The 17,963-nt window shown below is 32.8% G+C and overlaps 1 protein-coding gene across 2 annotated transcripts; it reads left to right on the top strand.

The window, feature by feature from the left end:
- Nucleotides 1-3: 3 nt before the first annotated feature.
- On the top strand, nucleotides 4-16,457 carry LOC148606511 (coiled-coil domain-containing protein 157-like). Of its 2 annotated transcripts, XM_088543830.1 has the most exons (11): nucleotides 4-107; nucleotides 3,259-3,519; nucleotides 4,714-4,879; nucleotides 6,517-7,264; nucleotides 8,423-8,613; nucleotides 10,029-10,205; nucleotides 10,770-10,938; nucleotides 11,503-11,654; nucleotides 12,473-12,558; nucleotides 13,332-13,687; nucleotides 14,551-16,456. In XM_088543830.1, the coding sequence occupies exons 2-11, from the start codon at nucleotides 3,272-3,274 to the stop codon at nucleotides 14,706-14,708; spliced, it is 2,451 nt and encodes an 816-aa protein (XP_088399956.1). In that variant the 5' UTR covers nucleotides 4-107; nucleotides 3,259-3,271; the 3' UTR covers nucleotides 14,709-16,456. The 2 variants fall into 2 exon arrangements, with proteins under 2 accessions (XP_088399956.1, XP_088399957.1); XM_088543831.1 differs by lacking the exons at nucleotides 4-107; nucleotides 3,259-3,519; nucleotides 4,714-4,879 and adding an exon at nucleotides 4,902-4,917 and having other exon boundaries at nucleotides 14,551-16,457.
- Nucleotides 16,458-17,963: the final 1,506 nt, after the last annotated feature.

Genomic DNA, 17,963 nt, shown 5'->3' on the forward strand with positions numbered 1-17,963 from the left:
CCCCTAAAACTAAAATTTATAAACAACATGGAGGACAACATTCCACACCATTCCACTGATTTTGTTTCACCATAATATTTAGTCACAATTACCGTAATTAACTGATTGTAAGACATTTTATTGATTGCTTTGGTTTGTGCTTGGGTAGGCTAGACTGGGTTCAAGGACGAAATTTGAATGAATGGGATTTGAAATGCAATAAATCAACACAACAGATCAAATGTCAGTTTTACTGTAGTAAATTGACTCCCTTGAAAATAATACTTTTGGAAATGGACAATAAAAGTATTAAATTTGAGACAGTTGTAACCTGAAACATGCCCAATATAAAAAGAAAAATCAAGTATTCTATTAGGCCAAGAAAAATATGTCTGTTAAAGGGCCTTCATTTACTTTAGGGAACTCAAAATTTCCTAAGTATACTTTAGGGGACCCAGCCCATAAATTTATGATAGTCAAAATAATGCCTCAGTGTACTTTAGGGGACCCACAGCCTGCATATATGACATGGAACACACACAAGACGCTATTTTTGAGAGTCCCTTAAGGCATACAATCTTCAATCTCGCAGAACAAAAGCAAGGCTTGTTTTACTTTATAAGATACATGGGGGGTTAGTGGAAGTTACAAATGATGTGCTCACACAATCAGATAGGCTCATTAGAGGCCAACATAAATTTAGGCAAGTTTACACAAACAAAGAATTCTATAAGTATTCCTTCTACCCAAACACTACAACAGATTGGAAAAATCTCCAAGAATCTATATGTATGTCACCTTCCCTAGAGTCCTTCAAAAGTGGTATTGCCATGATAACATTTGAAGGACGTTATCTAGCTCAATAATAAAATCAAATAACCCCAACCATTGTACATAATGTAAAATATGTTTGACTTCTGTTATACATTTTAACATTAATTGCAATGAATTGCGAACTTATCTTTTAACACTAAATTTCCAACCCCCATTTCATGTATATAGCACAGCAATTTCCAGGAGGTTCCACACTCCTTGCGGAGTCTACTTTCGTACTGGAAGATGGTGATAGTCAACAACTGCATGGGTCGCGAGAGTGTTTTGTCGTCAAAAAGGTTGGAACAGCTGGTTGACATACAAGTCTCTCTTGAATTATCTTTGTTCATATCGACAAATAGCATGATTTACAATTTAGAATGGATAGTTATGTCAAGAATTTACGAACATTGTGGCCGAACACAACTTGCTGATCCCTGTGGCTGATCATTTTATGACTGTGAAAAAAAAACATTCCCTGACAATAAAATTGCTGAGAAATTTTAATATAAAAGGACTAAATGCACCCAAATAATAAAGCAGGTTATCGTACCAAGTCTTGAGGCTACAAACGCAGAGTGATTAAAAACTGTAAACAGAAACCATTCAGTATTTTATGTGATGAAAGCAATGGTAGGGGTGCCAAAACGTTCTTTGCTACTCTTGTTCGCATTTTTAAAGATGGAAGCAGGTCCATCAAAATCAGATCCATTGACATGCCAGTGGTGAACATTGGAACAGGGCAAAGTCTATTTTATGCCATACCAATCATCACTTCTGTTAATACATGTATAATTCATTTTGTTGATTCATTTGTATGTATCATATATTTATTTGAAAAAAATATTTCAAATCCTTTGTTTTAGTTAATTTATAACATAACAAAATATGTCGATAATGTTGTCATGCAAAATCTCCCTCAGTTTTATGATGGATTGCACGAGATCTCCCACAATTACATGTAGGTTTGACTAGGTTAACATGTATGCCTACAGTAAATTTAATGATCCCAATAATGCCTTAGTGTATTTTAAGGACCAACAACCTACGTGTATATACATGACATGGAAGACACATTGAACATTATTAATGAAATTCCCCTAAAGTGAAAAAAGAAAAACAGTGTGTCCCTTCTCTTTTAAAGTTTTAGAAGACATACCAGAGCCTCCCAAAGTACACTATGGCCATTTATGGTTACATTGTTAATGGTACATCATAACCTTTTGACAAATATGGCCTCAATTTTACCGTAAAATTTACTCTTGACTACAGACAAACTGGTGTATCTAGAAAATTGTTAAAGCATAGCATGCCCTAGATATGAGAATGTAACGTCAATATTATGTAAAATAATATCGTAAACTGACCTTACTTGTACTGTTTTTTGGGGTTTTTTTGGTTGTTTTTTTTTTTTTTAATCTTCGTAGAGAGTACCAAAATAAAGTAACCCCAACACCTGAGATTCACTTGATATGGTCCATTTATTTATAAGTTTAAATCACCTACGGTGTATACGATATGTAGGCGGCTTTTGTCCTTCTATTTACCAGATGTCATGCGAATAGAATTTATCTTTAATAGGTAGGGAACATCTCAAAACGATATCTCAACTTAATTTATTTTGGCACTCTCTACAAAAATTAATAAAAAAATAAACAGCATAAGTTGAATAAGTTTTATATATACATGTAATTTTACATAAATTCGGTGTATTTTTTTTTTTTCATATCTAGGGCATGCTATGCCTTAGAAAAGTTCTCAATACACAGGTTTATCTGTAGTCAGAGTGAATTTGTAGTAAATTTGAGGCCATATAAGTATATGTATTTGGCAAAACGTTATGATGAACCTAAAAATTTAGGGTAGGAACATTTTTTGTTCATGTATGTAGACATATTCATGTTATTTTATTTTTTCATTGTACTATTTTTTTTACTGCACAGGTTCACCTTTACTTCAACCCAATCATTAGTCTCTGATTGTTATTTCATGAACATTTTAACAACATCTTTGTACATTTAATTGTATGTACAAAATGTATTACATTGTATTAATAACTATATTTGTGGTGGCCATGCTGCTGACTAGCTTCTGTTTATGCCTAAGTCGATCATGCATGTATGCATTCAAGAGCATGAAAACACCATATAGTCTCAAATGCTGCAAAGACTTCGATAAAACAAACTGTTTTTAAGCATAAATTAGAATTGAAGGTCCTTTTAATTCATAGATTTCAAATCAAAATGTCCACCTGAGGCTGATGTTAACTAAATGTCATCAGTAGAGTTTCAATTTAATCTACTGAAAGTCCAGGAACTATGAAATTGAAACTTGAAAAATTCTGGGTCAGAAGTGGGGTGTCCAGACCTTGGACCTGCATTGTATATCTACATTTAATTTAAACCCCAAGGTTAGGTAGGTTTTTTTCTATATTTCTTTTCATATCTGTTGAATTTTTTTTTTCAGAAAAAGAGTCATAATGGCGGAAATTCTTGGCAATGAGCTGATTATTGAAAGTCTGCGTAATGACATAAAAGATTTACAGTGGGCAATAGGAGACATTGTGTCAAGAGTTGGTCCAGTTGAGCAACCATCATGGAAGTTCCCTGACAAGAATTCAGGAGAAGTTGATGTTAATTACTTGCTTGAACTGTATGATTATGATGAGGAGGACCAAGAAGGAAGTCAAGTTGCTCATATAGCCTTGTATGAGTTGGTTATTGACAGGTAAGTATTTATGTAGCAGTCTTTATAAATGTCATGCATGAGGTGATTTATGAACATAAAAAAAACCCACCGAATTCACTTTTATTTTTTCATAAGTAGTTACAGACAACATAATTAGTCTTGAACTGACATTTTTCAGCCGGGGGGAGGATGTGTACACATATGTGCATTTTGTAGAATGAAAAATCCTCATTCTATTGGTGGTTTTTTCTGTACCTTCATTTACCACTGCTATTTGTAGTGACTGAATTTTATATGGATTGGTATTTAGGAGGTACAATGTAGGCCTAGGGTAAGGGACATAACTCTTAAATTCAGTTATATAATTGTTAGATATGGCAATTGTCGTTTGCATTAAAAGGTCACAGTGTTCACACATGGACAAGTACAATGTTTCATTCATTGGCGATTGTTATTGTTTGTTTCCATATATGGTTTTGCACATGGCATGTGCTACCTTGTACATGTGTAAGTGATTTTTACGGAATATAATATAACTTTTCTAAAACATTACGTTTTCTATTTTCATTAAATACGAATTTGATGTTCATTCTCAGTAATGAAATGAATGAAAACAGCTAATACATATCGGAATGTGTCGTGTGTTTGTTTACATGATAAAGGTAGGCAGTAATTTACACACACACAAGCCATGCCCAATAAGTCACGTTCTGCTCATGTAGCAATCGAATATCAACCACAGTTGTGGTCTCAAAGCCTTTTAAGTAAGTCATTTTAGAATTCCCTTTTTTCACCATGTTTTCCATCAAAACATTGTCTTCTGAACTACACAGTACATATATGACAAAATATGAATTGTTACTAATTAAATGTTTTTACTTTGCCTAGTAATTACTCATTACTGCCATTGGGTGCAGAAATGGAATTTCTATGAGTAATATCATGAGTAAAAGAAACTAAGAAAGCGACAAATGTACTCACTATTGTTGACAGAAATGTTCATTTTACAGAGGAGAAAAAGTTACTGTAAACATATTTATTTTCATGTTTGCTAATTTTCGTGGATTCTGTCAAGTGAGCATATTTGCAGGTATAGATTTTCGCAGATTAAAAAAAATTATATGCATTATATTGTGATAAAAATCAATTTCCCGTGTACTATTTTTTGCAGTTTTCTGTAATGAAAATAGGGAAAATAAATAACTTAAAACATAATATTTTTTTCATTTTTAGGTTCATCTACTTAATCCAGACTCTATCAGCCTTCACAAAGACAATGTTAAATAAAGCAGGAGGGGAGACAACTGAGGCTAATAGCTCCTCTGTAGGACTTGCTGTAAAACAGTACTGTAATAAACAGATACAGTTACATACACTTGTACAACAAACTATGTCAGATGTAAGTTATCAGTCACTGTACAACAAACTATGTCAGATGTAAATTGTCAGTCACTGTACAAACAACTGTCAGATGTAAGTTATCAGTCACTGTACAACAAGCTATGTCACATGTAAGATTACTATCACTGTACAACAAACTATATCAGATGTAAGTTATCAGTCACTGTACAACAAACTGTGTCAGATGTAAGTTATTAGTCACTGTACAACAAACTATATCAGATATAAGTTGTACAACAATCTATGTCAGATGTAAGTTATCAGTCACTGTACAGCAAACTGTGTCATATGTAAGTTTTCTATCATTGTACAACAAACTATGTCGGATGTTATTTATCAGTCACTGTGAACAAACTATATCAGATGTAAGTTGTACAACAAACTATGTCGGATGTTAGTTATCAGTCACTGTACAACAAACTGTGTCAAATGTAAGTTATCAGTCACTGTACAACAAACTGTGTCAGATGTAAGTTATTAGTCACTGTACAACAAACTATATCGGATGTAAGTTATCATGCAGTCACACATGTAGAGCAGATTTAAGACCCATGCTTGACTTGCATGTTATAAAGAACAGGTCTAAGGCAGAACTGAGCTTTACATAAAAGAAAACTATATAGAATACTTTGAATTCTGGGAAGTTGTCAGATGCTCAGCCAATACAGCTGTTTCAGTGTTAACCTCTGGTGGATGAATGGGCTAGGTCTCCCTTCATGGGTTGTGATGCCATAAGAGGAAATTTTGACCTCAGACAACAATTAGTCAATAAATCAGTTAATTTAATATGTTTCCACAATTACAATGAAATATGCTGCAGTACATGCGGAAGAATGTTAAACAACCTCAGTCACACATTTTTTTATAGAAGCAGCTCCATTGTTTTTCTTATATGTGACAAAAAACAAGTTTAATGTGATTCATTCATTCGTCACTTACTGCACATTTAGGATTTCTGCATGTATATGCATCATTTGTGAATATAGGCCTAGAAAATTTATTGTCACGACTTTAGCTTTGGAATATTTTTTTTAGTAAATACAAGTCATCAATTTGTTAATAGTTTAGTGCCCTGACAAACAAGAATCAAAGCAAAATCTGAAATTATGATGCTTTCGGAGGTTCAAAGGCACTCAAATGATTTATATGATCAAAATTTTCCTGAAATAAAAAGGCAGGACAGGCCATAAAGAAAAAATAAAAATGCTTGATATCTTATTGTCCTAACATTTCATTGTTTATATATATTTTTTTCAATTTAGGTGATTTGTGCCAAACAACAAATATGCCAGCACCTATATTTTCTCAAAATGAAAAAGCAGGATAGAAAATTTCATCCTAGCACACCCATAAAAATCAAATGGTGTCTTCCTTATGAAAACATCTGAATGAGTTATGAATGTACAATAGGTGAATATTTTAATTTCTGTTATTATGCGGTAGGCAAATGGTCAGGAAAAACAGTACTAACGAAATTGACTTCTAACACTTTGAAACGCTTATCATTCATTAAAACTGCCAAATTGATCATTGTTAATATCCTTGAATATACTCACTTGACAGAATCTGTGAAAATTAGCAACCATGAAACTTTATCCATTTACAGTATTCTAAGTATAAGGTGTTTTTTTATAGATAAAAACCAAGAATAGAAAGATGGCTGACTTAGAAGCAAATATGAAGAAATTATCAGAAGATATATCAAATCAAAGCACTGCAAGCACTGCATCTCACACATCAGTGATTGGTGAGGGTGTAACGCCAAGCAAGTTTGGAAATGTGACAACTGGATATCTAAGCCCAATCAAAATGGAAGAAATTGCGAGAGACGCTTGTAGTAAAAATACACAGACTGTTGAAACTGCATTTGTTCCTTGTGAAGCATGCCATGTGGTACAGAAATCTTTAAAAAGTGCTGGTGATACATTAATCAATATGTGTCAAGCACAAAAACTTCCATCCTCATTGCAAAAATTTAGACCAATGGTTGCCGAAGTGAAGTGGCTATCTGCTAACGATGTGATAAGATGGGCATCAGAACAGAACAAAGATCTGGCCAAGATCACTAAACACATGGATAGCTTAATGGCTTCAATAAATCCTTTGAAAGAGGAAGTTGAACAGTTAGAAAAGAAAAGTCGACAGTTGGAAAAGCGGGTTTCAAATTTTGACAGTGATATGAGGAAAGAAAAAGAAGTGCAATATGCTTTACAAAAACAATTCGACATTAAATTGAAAGATTTGGAAAAAAGTCATAATGAAACAGTTTCCTTGGTAACTAGACAAAAGGAGGAAATTTTAAGTGATAAACAAAGTTTGGAAAAAGAAGTCAGTAAATTGAAGATACATTTGGAACAACAGGAAAAAAAACTAATAGAAATAGGTAGCCTGGTTTTGAGTTTTTTTAGTATAGTGAAAAAGACCAAGTGTCTGGGGATGTCTTTTATGTGTAGGGGGTCTAAAACAGACATTGCTGAAAACTGTTCTGTTAGAAATGATATACACTTTGTATTTGGAAATAATTGGATTACTTTTTAATGCAGAGAGTGGGTGTTTTAATTTTGTAACATTTACTATTAACTTTGCAAAAGATGTACAAAATGGATATGAAATAAAGCTCAAATGATAAAAAATGACTACTAAAATGTTTTTTTGAAGGAAGTACATACATGTAGAATATCTCTGCTAGTCAAGATATCAACCTCAGCAAATGATGCTTTAAACAATGTTCTGTCAAGTATTACAACTTGCATTATCTGATTTTACATTGTATTTGTATTAGCATAAGGTTCAATACAAACACAAGGGGTGGGGAGGGGGTCACTTCATATATACTAGTATATATACTGACGTGCTGCTGGAATGGGTCTGTTTTTCTAGAGTTGAAATATGTGATTGGGTCATAAATTTTCTACTTTCCTATGTGAAGTGGTTGTCATTTCTTAGCTGTACTATATCAATGGGTCATAAATTTTCTACAATTTAAGTATGTAATTTATTGCTTTTCTATCATCACCAAGTAATCTTTAATTAGTATCTTCTCTTATCTTCTCTTTTAAAATTCAAATTGATGTCATGTGGTATAATATATGAATGGGTATGTATTTGCACTGAAAAATGTATGAAAAATGGGGGGTTCCAGCTCCAGCTGCACACCATACCCAATTTAGATTAAATATAAAAACTGAAAATAAGGAAAATAAGACGTAACACAAAATACTAAAGCATTAGCAGTATGAACTCAAGCCAAAAAATGGGAGTGACATCAGATGCTCTGGAAGGGTAAGTATGTCCTGTTTTGTCAGTGGGACCCATAATATTGCAAGTGAGTGTAATCTAGTTTTAGTATAGGACCAAAAATACAGCTTCTGGACACAAGTCACAAGGTTTTTTGTCTCAAAAACTTGAGTAGCAATATTTCTTGCTACATTGTATGTCAATGCCAAATGTGTTACAAACACTATTGTTACAATAAATATTTGGGGAGATATAACTATATTGAAATTGTTTCTCAGTTTGCACATATATTCTTATATTTCAGAGAAGACAAAATCAGTGTTAGAGATAGATTTAAAAGAAAACAAAGCCAATGCATCAGAAATATCCAAACTTCAAGGTGACATCAACCAGCTTCAGACTAAATTATCAGATGTATCAAAGAAACTTGAAGTGTCAACCAAAGAATTAAATAAGGAACAGGCTAAAAGTAGGAGTGCATCTAAACACAGTCAGGTACAATAAAATAGAAACTGGTGTAACATCTGCTGAAAAATATGGAAACATTTTAATACCCATGGGATCTCAACCCTGAACATATATCCTGTTCTTTTTTTTGTTTTTGTTTTTTTGTTTTTAGTTTTTTTTGTTTTTTTTTTTGTTTTTTTAGTTTTTTTTTGTTTTTTTTTTTTTTAGTTTTTTTGGTTTGTTTGTTTGTTTTTTTTTTTTTTTTTAGTTTTTTTTTGGTTTTTTTTGCAAGAGCTTTATCTAGGCTTGAAAATATCACTCAACTATTACTGAATAACAAGCCATTATTGGCTCAAATGGTAAATAAATTGTACATAATACTTAATCATTGGATGGATGAACATATGGACAGACAGACGGACAGACTAGTTCTTAAAATATTATTGCAGACAAAACCTGCAAAGGTTCAATATTTTAATGCAAAAGTACTATGAATTTCAGGTAATACAGTGAATATGAAATCTCAAAATGTTTACATAACATCCCAGAAATTTAGCTGATTACTGGAATTGCAGACATTTAACTGGACTTGACCCTTGAATGGCATCATGTTTTCAATGCTATTAAACTCAGCGGTGATAAAACATCTAGAATATTCTCAAGTTGTCCTGAAAAGCATCCATGTCAATAAATAACTGTGAAAGTACTTTGTATTTGTGGATACCAATTTTCATGGATTGGGGAAGAAACACATGCATTCTTGAATTCATGGTTTTGTGGTTTTTCAGTATACACTTCAATGGAATTTGGCTTTCAGGCTTTCAAACAAGCCCTTATTTTCCTTTTTATTCAAAAGCAGCCCAAATTTTTCCAATAAAAGCTGAAGAATCCTAAAAAAGCCAAATTTTTGTTGAGAAATTCGGTATATTTCGAATTTTTTAATTTTTAAATAGAAATTTTCCTTTATATTGTTTGTATTAATGGAATCTACCTTAGTATACTTTCAAAAAATGAATATTATGATCAAATAAACACGTCAGAAGACATTTTGGTGGTTATTAGCAGTTGTTGAATACAACTGTAGATGACCACTAACATGATCTTCTGGGGTGGTAAATAGCTTTTATATTGTTGTCTTTAGCCAGTGGTAAGTAACTTGCTTTTCCTTTAGTATTATGATTGAAAAAGAAAGAATGTCATCCCTTATTTTTGTGTTAAAAGCCCTAAAAAATCCTAAATTTAACTTATTTTTTTAAGAATTTGGCCCTAAAAATAGCCCTTATTTTTTACAAAAAGTCACTTGTAAGCCTGTCCTTTTAGTTGGGAACCAAATTTCATGGTTTGGCATACCCACGAAAACCACGAAAATTGGTACCCTACAGACAATAGTACTTTCACATTAGTTACTTTTTTCATTGAAAATTACTAATATTTGATCTCTTCTTCCTTTTTTTTCTTTTAAGAACGTACAGAATAAGCAAGGTTCCTTACTACAGAGAGTGGACTCATTAGATAGAGAGAACCAAGAACTGAAGGACCAGGTAGCCATTCTTGAAGAGGAAAAAGAAGAAATAGAAGAATCTCTAAAGGCTGCCAAGAAACAAGTTACTCAGCTACAGAGAGATACCACTGAAAAACAGGTACATGATTGTGTAAAACACATGTTTATCAAACTTTTTGACTGATTAGATATAGATTGTTTCATTGGATCACTATCATGATCATGATTGACCAGATGATTCAAAATGTAGTCCATTACAAAGATAGGAACTGCTGAGTCCAAAAATATGGTATTATTCAAACAAAAAGGTATGCATTAAAAAATATTTAAAATACAATGTTATTGTTATCAAAGGACAGAAAATCAAGTTTATAAAAAAATGTATGCTTGTTTTTTTTTTTAAAAAGAGTTTGAAGATACTCTATCAAGATGACTCTGAATTTCTATCCCTTTTTCAAAATGCCTGCATATTTTTGTACAAAAGAAATCTATGTGACTTGCTAATTTGTTATGCTAAGTGTAGAATTCCTACTTTATATTTTTATACCTGACTTTTGCAATCAAGTGGGGGATATATAGTGATAGGTGTCCATCTTTCTATTTCTTCTTCCTTCCGTACTTCTGTTCTTCCTTCCTGCCTTACTTCTTTGCAGAAGGGAATAATAATTTCTGAGTTTCTGTAGTTTACTTGTTTTTCTTACAGAACCAGATAGATACTATCACAGGACAGAAGACAGAACTTGAAGAATCTATTACCAGTCTACAACAGAACATACAGAGTTTAGAGACAAAAATAGAAGAGGCTGCTGAACGAGAGAGGCTAATGATTGAGTACCCTGATTTAAATGGTCCGATCAACCCAGATCTTACTGGTAAATTATCTAAATGGTCCTATCAACCCAGATCTTACTTGTAAATTATCTAAATGGTCCTACCAGTTCTTATCTTCCTGGTAAATTATCTAAATGGCCCTATCTACCCTCATCCTTGTAAATTATCCATATGGTCCTATTAACCCTGATCTTACTGGTAAATTATCTTAATGGTTCTATCAACCCTGATCTTCCTGGTAAATTATCTATATGGTCCTATCAACCCTGATCTTACTGGTAAATTATCTAAATGGTCCTATCATCTCAGTAAAATTATCTTAATAATCCTACCAACCTTGATAGATATCAAGTTTTGGCCTTATGGCATTCATCAGGGGTGACTGACACCAAGTGAGAAGAGAGGAGAATTTCAAATGTCTACACCAGTCAAGAGAAGTCAACTTGGCTTCTGATCTTTATCAGCACATTTTGTCAGTAGTTCATTTGTTTTTAATTATATTGTTTACCTTTTAAATATGGCCATTTTTCACTGTTATTTATTTATTCATATGGGCAGTTAAATAAACCACTTCACACTATATATTATTTTTTTTATATTACTAGGCACAGGAGATATCGCTGTTGACATGGAGAATCAAGTAAAGGCCAATGCTATGAGGATTCAAATTCTGGAAGAACAGAATGAGGGGCTGAGGAACTCCATTACAAAAATTATGTCACTTCAGAAGGGCAGCCTGCCTAAAACTGCTGATAAGGTTTGTGTGTTTTAGTTTGGACACTTACAAGGATGGAGAGTCAGAGATATCTTATATCTGTATAATCTACATTGTGGATGCTACGAAAAATGAACGACTCTAAATCTTTCTGTTGGAAGTGACGCATTTTGAAATAGGAAGTGATTGTTTGAACTTATAACATTGTCATGCTGTGTGTGTCATAGGAAGTCTTGCGTATTCCTGTTTCGTGCGACATTGCCCTTAACAAGTTCAACTGAGTTTTTTTTTTACCTCAAATCATATTAGAGTTACGTTTTAAATACCCCTAACTCAGTAAGGAAGTCCGTCTAAAACTACTTAACAGGTTTATGTTTTTTGTATTTGACACTGTGTATAAATACACATGCTGAATGATTTTAGGTCTTCCATAAAGGACTATATGTTTAAAGGTGCTAGATTCCAAATTAATTTTTTTTTTTAAAACATTGCAGAAAGCTACTCCATCTTAAACTGCAAGTAAGGTTCATGTGAGTTTTTTGGACACAATATTACGAAGTACTTGCACTTAGATGTTAAAATTGGCAATGATAAGAATAAGTCTCCTCATTGCTTACTTATAATTGCTCATTTTTTATTGGTTTTGGTCTGTCTGTCAGTGTTATTTTTTGGGGGGTAGGGGAGCATATTAACAAATTTAATGCATAGGAAACAAAGTGAATTCATGAAAGTGACAAATACTAAAAGTTTCTGAACTCCATTTTTCTTGAAGAAGTGATTGAATTTCACAACAATTAAAAAATTAAACTTTTAAGGGAAAACAATCATCTTAAAGTTTAACTGAATCTGTCTAATTATAGTTGGCAGCCCCTAAACAACTGTGGACACATGAGAATCTAAACAGACTGAAAGAAACTGAAGATGAACATGTGTGGCAGCCTGACAGGTTAGTTTCTGGTAGTCTACGTTTTGATAAGCTTACAGTCAATTTCAGTTGTTATCATTGTACAAAAGTATTAAAAAAACTTTTTTTATAAGTCATTCTCTTTGGAACAGCACAGAAATTGTCTTAGTGGTCTAGCAGTACAATGCTTGCCTCAAAAATGAGAAATATTGTGTTCTATCCACTGCAGGGTCACATCATACAATCTTAAATTTTCCACAAAGTACAGGATAGGATATAAAAGAGATGGACTGGCAACTGTTTAGCTCACATTCAGGATAATGTGGCTGTCAGGTGTAACATGACTTCCTGTTGACTTTTGTTAGCTAGCACATAAATAATACAGCTCTGCATATCAGTCCAGTACAAAGTAGGGACTACTCAATCAATCAAATGTTCTTCAGAAATTTCTAGCAATGGACATTTATCTACTATAGGTCAGTAATGGCACAAACTTCAATAAAACGTAAAGTTTTTTTATACTGTTAACACTAAAAGTTATGGTTTTGAAGTTTAACTGATCAATTGACATACAGACATACATGCCTAGATTCAATTACTGTACCTATGGAATAGAAAGTTAAAATCTCCTTGTCCCATTAACTACCTAAAACATTCACTAGGTAAGGAATATTCAATCAAGGGAAGACCAAGTCAATTCCCTGAAGTTAACCATTTTTTTTTTGCTGTAGTTTATTTTCATATTATTCTAAAGAGGGCTGACAATTACCAAGTTCATCTTTTAAGTGGAATAACCAGAACAATATATATTTCAGTTCTGTTTACACAACTGAGTATAACAGACCTGCTTCCGGCAACCAGAACAACAACGCAACAACAGGAGACCAGACAGGCCATCACAACAGTCCAGCACCGGTAACAAACAGAGCTAGGTACATTAATACAGTCAAGACACAACCAACACAAAGAGACAATAAATTAACAGCTGATGAATTTGTCGTGGGTCGAGGTCGACCTCCAAGTGCTAAAAAGAAGGAGAACACAACTGGCCGACCTAGAAGTGGAAAATCTGTCTATACTCCTATCAATAACAGCAGTATCAGTGCTTATATACAGCTGAAGAAAGCTGGAAAACTCAACCTGTCAGACTCACCTCCAAAAACTAAAACATGTAAGTTAGAGGATATGTGTGTATTGTGTAAACCTGTTATTTAAAATAAAAAACATTACATTTATTATGAAGTAAACTTTGATCTTGAACGTTCGATCTTCATAATCTTAGGAAGAAGTACATTTGTAGAGATATTGAAGGTAGAAACAAGGGGAATTTGTAGACAAAACATCGCTGGGAAAACCAAAAGCACAACAGACAAAAATTAAAAACAGTCTTTGTAAAAATCAGGCAGGGGGTGATTCATGCATGTCAAAAACCCACAGAAATCACTTTTATTTCTTATGTAGTAATGGTTACAGACCACAAAACTGGTCTTAGTTTATTATTTGGTTGTTGCACTTTTGAGATTTGGTTGATTTTAGTGGGAGATGAATGAATGTTTTTCTGAAAGCCACAGATTTTTATACAGAAAGGATTATCGTTATGTGAAAATATAGTATACACATGTATGTAGGATGAAAAAGTATCACTTGTTCACTTTGTTTTTTCTTCACCATGAATCACTTTGGTATATGCAGTGTCTGAATTTTATATGGATTTGTATTTAATTAGATGAGTGCACACAGGAAAGGGAAAGCCTGAGCCCACCTTAACACTGGGGTCAACTAAGGTGTTCAGGAAGGGTTTTGGATGTAATCTAATAAAAAACATAAACTTTTATATTGTTTCCATTAATGCCTCTGCTTTTGTTTTCTTGAAGAACAAAAAGACTCATGCTTGAGGCAATATACAATACATTTACATTATGCAAATCTACAACATTTGAATAAATGTTCAATGTGCATATAACTTTTTGTTGCAACATCTTAATTGTCTCCCCTTTTTACATGTACAAAATATATAATATTTTTATTTTTTAGTTCCAACCAGGCCAACCTCTGGAAAACCACAACGGTCACCACCCACTGATGATGGGGAACACTACTCCAGGAAAACTAGTTTTACTTGCCAGAACTGTGATAAGATGTACTCAAAAGCTAAAGATTTAGAAATACATATGTCATATTGTACAGGATGAAATGTTTGTTTTAAAAATCAATTAACAATGGTGGATCAAAAGAATGGAGTGTTCCGTGTTTTTCCTCCTTTTGTTGTAAAATTTTGTTTATTTTGTGCAAAAGTTAGTTAAAAATGATCAAAGAATGGCCTGAAATAACCTATTTTTCTGGAACCTTATTTTCAAAATCTCACCCCTGAATATAATGGTTACTGCATTAAGAACCTTACAAGTGTACACATACATTCCTTTGCTAGGCAATAATGATATTTATATAGGTAATAGGGAGGGATCCGGATACTTCGGAAAGGAGGGGAGCCAGTTGGATTCCTCAGAAAACAGGGATGCCAGGACATTTTTTGCAATTTTTTCTCAATTTTACACAAGAAAATGATCAATTTTCCAATAAAAAGGAGGGTACAAATCTTCTACACCCAACCCCTTGATCTGCTATTGAGTAATGAATATTCTGTTTTCTTACTCAAACCATAGTAAACACTATTCTCATCTACTCATTGGAGCTCATGATATACCTGTGTATTAGCTGGGGCAAGTTTGCGTATTTCTCCTTTCTATTTTTTGGTTATTCTCCCCCTTATTTTATGTATTTTGCAAGAGGCATCATAATGGCAATAAACAACTTTTTGTTACAGTTTTCTCTGCAACTACTAATCACAACCACTCAACAATATCTTTATATAGGTATGCCACATTTTGAGATTTAATTTCAGACTGAGGTAAATCAACTTTCTACACAGTATCGCCTGAATATAGCGGAAATAATTGCTGCTTGGGCATTAAACTCCAATGATCAATCAATCAACCTATACAATGACTTTGACAATGTTTAAATTTTTGCCCACATTTGTATTGGGATGGGGAGTGTGGAGTTGGGAGGTATCTGTAAATGGACTTTGCTCTCAGTTTTTCTAGATGCTGTTGTTATGGTAAATTTGTGATCTGTATTATTGTTAGTCACTGCTTCATTATAATTTAGATATTTTGTTGTGGCTCAGATTTTGTCTCTATATTCTTCTGGTGTTCTGTTTTCCGTCCAATAACTTGGTGCTTTGTTTTAAATTGTACTAAAAAGTGCTTAGTAGATTCACTTTAACTGGGAGATATTATTTTGTATTACTGTGAAAGTATCTTTATTCGTTGGTTGGGTAAACATTGAAATATGATTCCCAACGAAAAGGAAACTTCCTATTCGTTTGTATGGTAGAGTTGTCAAATCCACTAATTCAAGAAACTATGAACAAATAAGTTTTCCCTAAACCATGAAATTTGGTACCCACTAATAAAAGTACTTTCACAGTATTTGTTTTTTTTTATTTTATTTTATTAAGGAGGTAGACCTAGGGTAAGGGACACAACTCTTACAAATCATTGGAATGTTTGTATTCAGCATTTCACATCAATCTCATGTAAGCATCAGAGTAACTTGGATTGATTTCATTCTGTTTCAAATAAAAGCTTAATAGGCTTTAATTAAATTGAATATGATTCAAACGTATCATTGATTTCAAGTTACATCTCATACCATAGGTCTACCTCCTTAAGAAAAGGTAGTTGTTAATACCGAAATTTACATTTCTTATTTTTTAAAGTTGTTTTTTTCTTTTTTTTTGGTGTATTACATTTCAATTCATGTTATATAAAACATGTTTCTATCTGCCTTCTTTTATTGTTACTATATGTTATTTACAGAATAAATTTTTTATAATAAAATCAGCAATTTTTTCATCAAATAGCAACTGCATTATACAGCTTACGATAAGATGTGAGGTTTTCTAATTGTATGCCAATACAGCAGATTTTTAATTCAAGATATAATCTCAGTTCAGAGCACACTAATGAAAACTGTTTCTAAGAGGAGATTAAAGATCTTCACCATAAATGGAACAGCATTCGAATCAACATGTTGAACTCTGTTCACTTGTGGCAAATGTGGACACAATATTGTTTTTGACACACTAAATCATGGGGATTCCGGTTTATTGCTGACACAAAAACTGATTTCGACTTAATATTTCACAAATTGAAATTCAATTTGATTTAAAAGAAATTCTGCTTTCAGAGTGCTCATCAAACACCTTTGCCCTTGATCCCTATAACACATGAAAGTAGAAGAGTTATCTGAAATCAGACAAAAAATTAAGGAGGTAGATTTAGGGTAAGGGGCACAACTCATGAAATCAGTGATATGTTTGTATTATATTCAATTTCACCACAGCCTCTCTAGCTTTCCTTTGAAGCAGAATAAAATGAATCCAAGTTAATTAGATGCTTACATAAGATTGATGTAAAATGCTGAATACAAACATTCCAGTGATTTTTAAGAGTTGTGTCCCTTACCCAAAGTATACCTCGTTAAATTGGTCTTTTTTTTCTCATGGCCTAATTTTTACCCCAACAGCTGTTAAAAACAAGTCTTTTAAACTCTTTAAACATAATTTCAAACATTGACAAAAATTGACAACAGAATCATCAAAACCAGATTAACCATAAACTTATTCTATCAATTATAATTATAACCAGAGGCTCTAGAGAGCTTGTACCACTCATCTTGTCAAAAACAGTTGTTTTAGCATTCTAAAGCAATAACTTGAAATTGGACCTTTGACCCTACTGTATCAGTGTTATAAGAATTGTTTATCAATAGAGAGCATCTTAACTTACCACCCATTTTTTCAAATTATAAAATAAATCTCTCATAGTCATTTTTTGGCTCTTCAAGGGCAATTACATTCATATATGTTTGATTAGTTGAAAAATGCAATGGTTTCAGATGAGATTTTCAAAGTTGGAAATTTAAATTGCCAAAAATTCCATTTTAGGGGCAGTAACACCAACATAGGTTCATAGATTTTCACACAAAATAGGTCTGTCTCACCATGCCAATCAATTATACCGTCAGAATTGGTTGCAAGAACAGAGATCCACACACACAGATTGTTAAAGATACCCTAAGAAACATTCAATCAAATTGGTCACAATCTGTTCTGTAGTTTCAAAGGAGATGTTTGAATCAAAGTGCTGTTAGAATTGGAGGATTTTGATGTTAGTGAAAATGTAGCATGGTCAAACTTTCAAAGATTACACGATGTAAAATAAACTCTAATTTTCCCATATTGTTTAAAACTTTTTTTTTCCAAAATGTAGAAATGTTGTCAATCTTTAATACAGATTTCTGAAGTATGAATTGTAGTTAAACAGTTTTGATACAAATATTGTTCCATTTCACCTTTTTCCCAAATTTTTTAACCTGTTCAA

This window comes from Perna viridis, chromosome 9 (assembly GCF_037379345.1).
Source record: "Perna viridis isolate PV_CMFRI_1.1 ecotype Kerala chromosome 9, ASM3737934v1, whole genome shotgun sequence".
NCBI classification, from domain to species: domain Eukaryota; kingdom Metazoa; phylum Mollusca; class Bivalvia; order Mytilida; family Mytilidae; genus Perna; species Perna viridis.

What these genes read in the sequence shown, in the direction of transcription:
- LOC148606511 (XM_088543830.1), top strand. Translation starts at nt 3,272, where the DNA reads ATGGCGGAAATTCTTGGCAATGAGCTGATTATTGAAAGTCTGCGTAAT. An exon ending in GATCAACCCAGATCTTACTG is followed by an intron (nt 10,939 to 11,502) that starts GTAAATTATCTA and finishes TTATATTACTAG; the next exon opens with GCACAGGAGATATCGCTGTT. An exon ending in CATGTGTGGCAGCCTGACAG is followed by an intron (nt 12,559 to 13,331) that starts GTTAGTTTCTGG and finishes TATATATTTCAG; the next exon opens with TTCTGTTTACACAACTGAGT.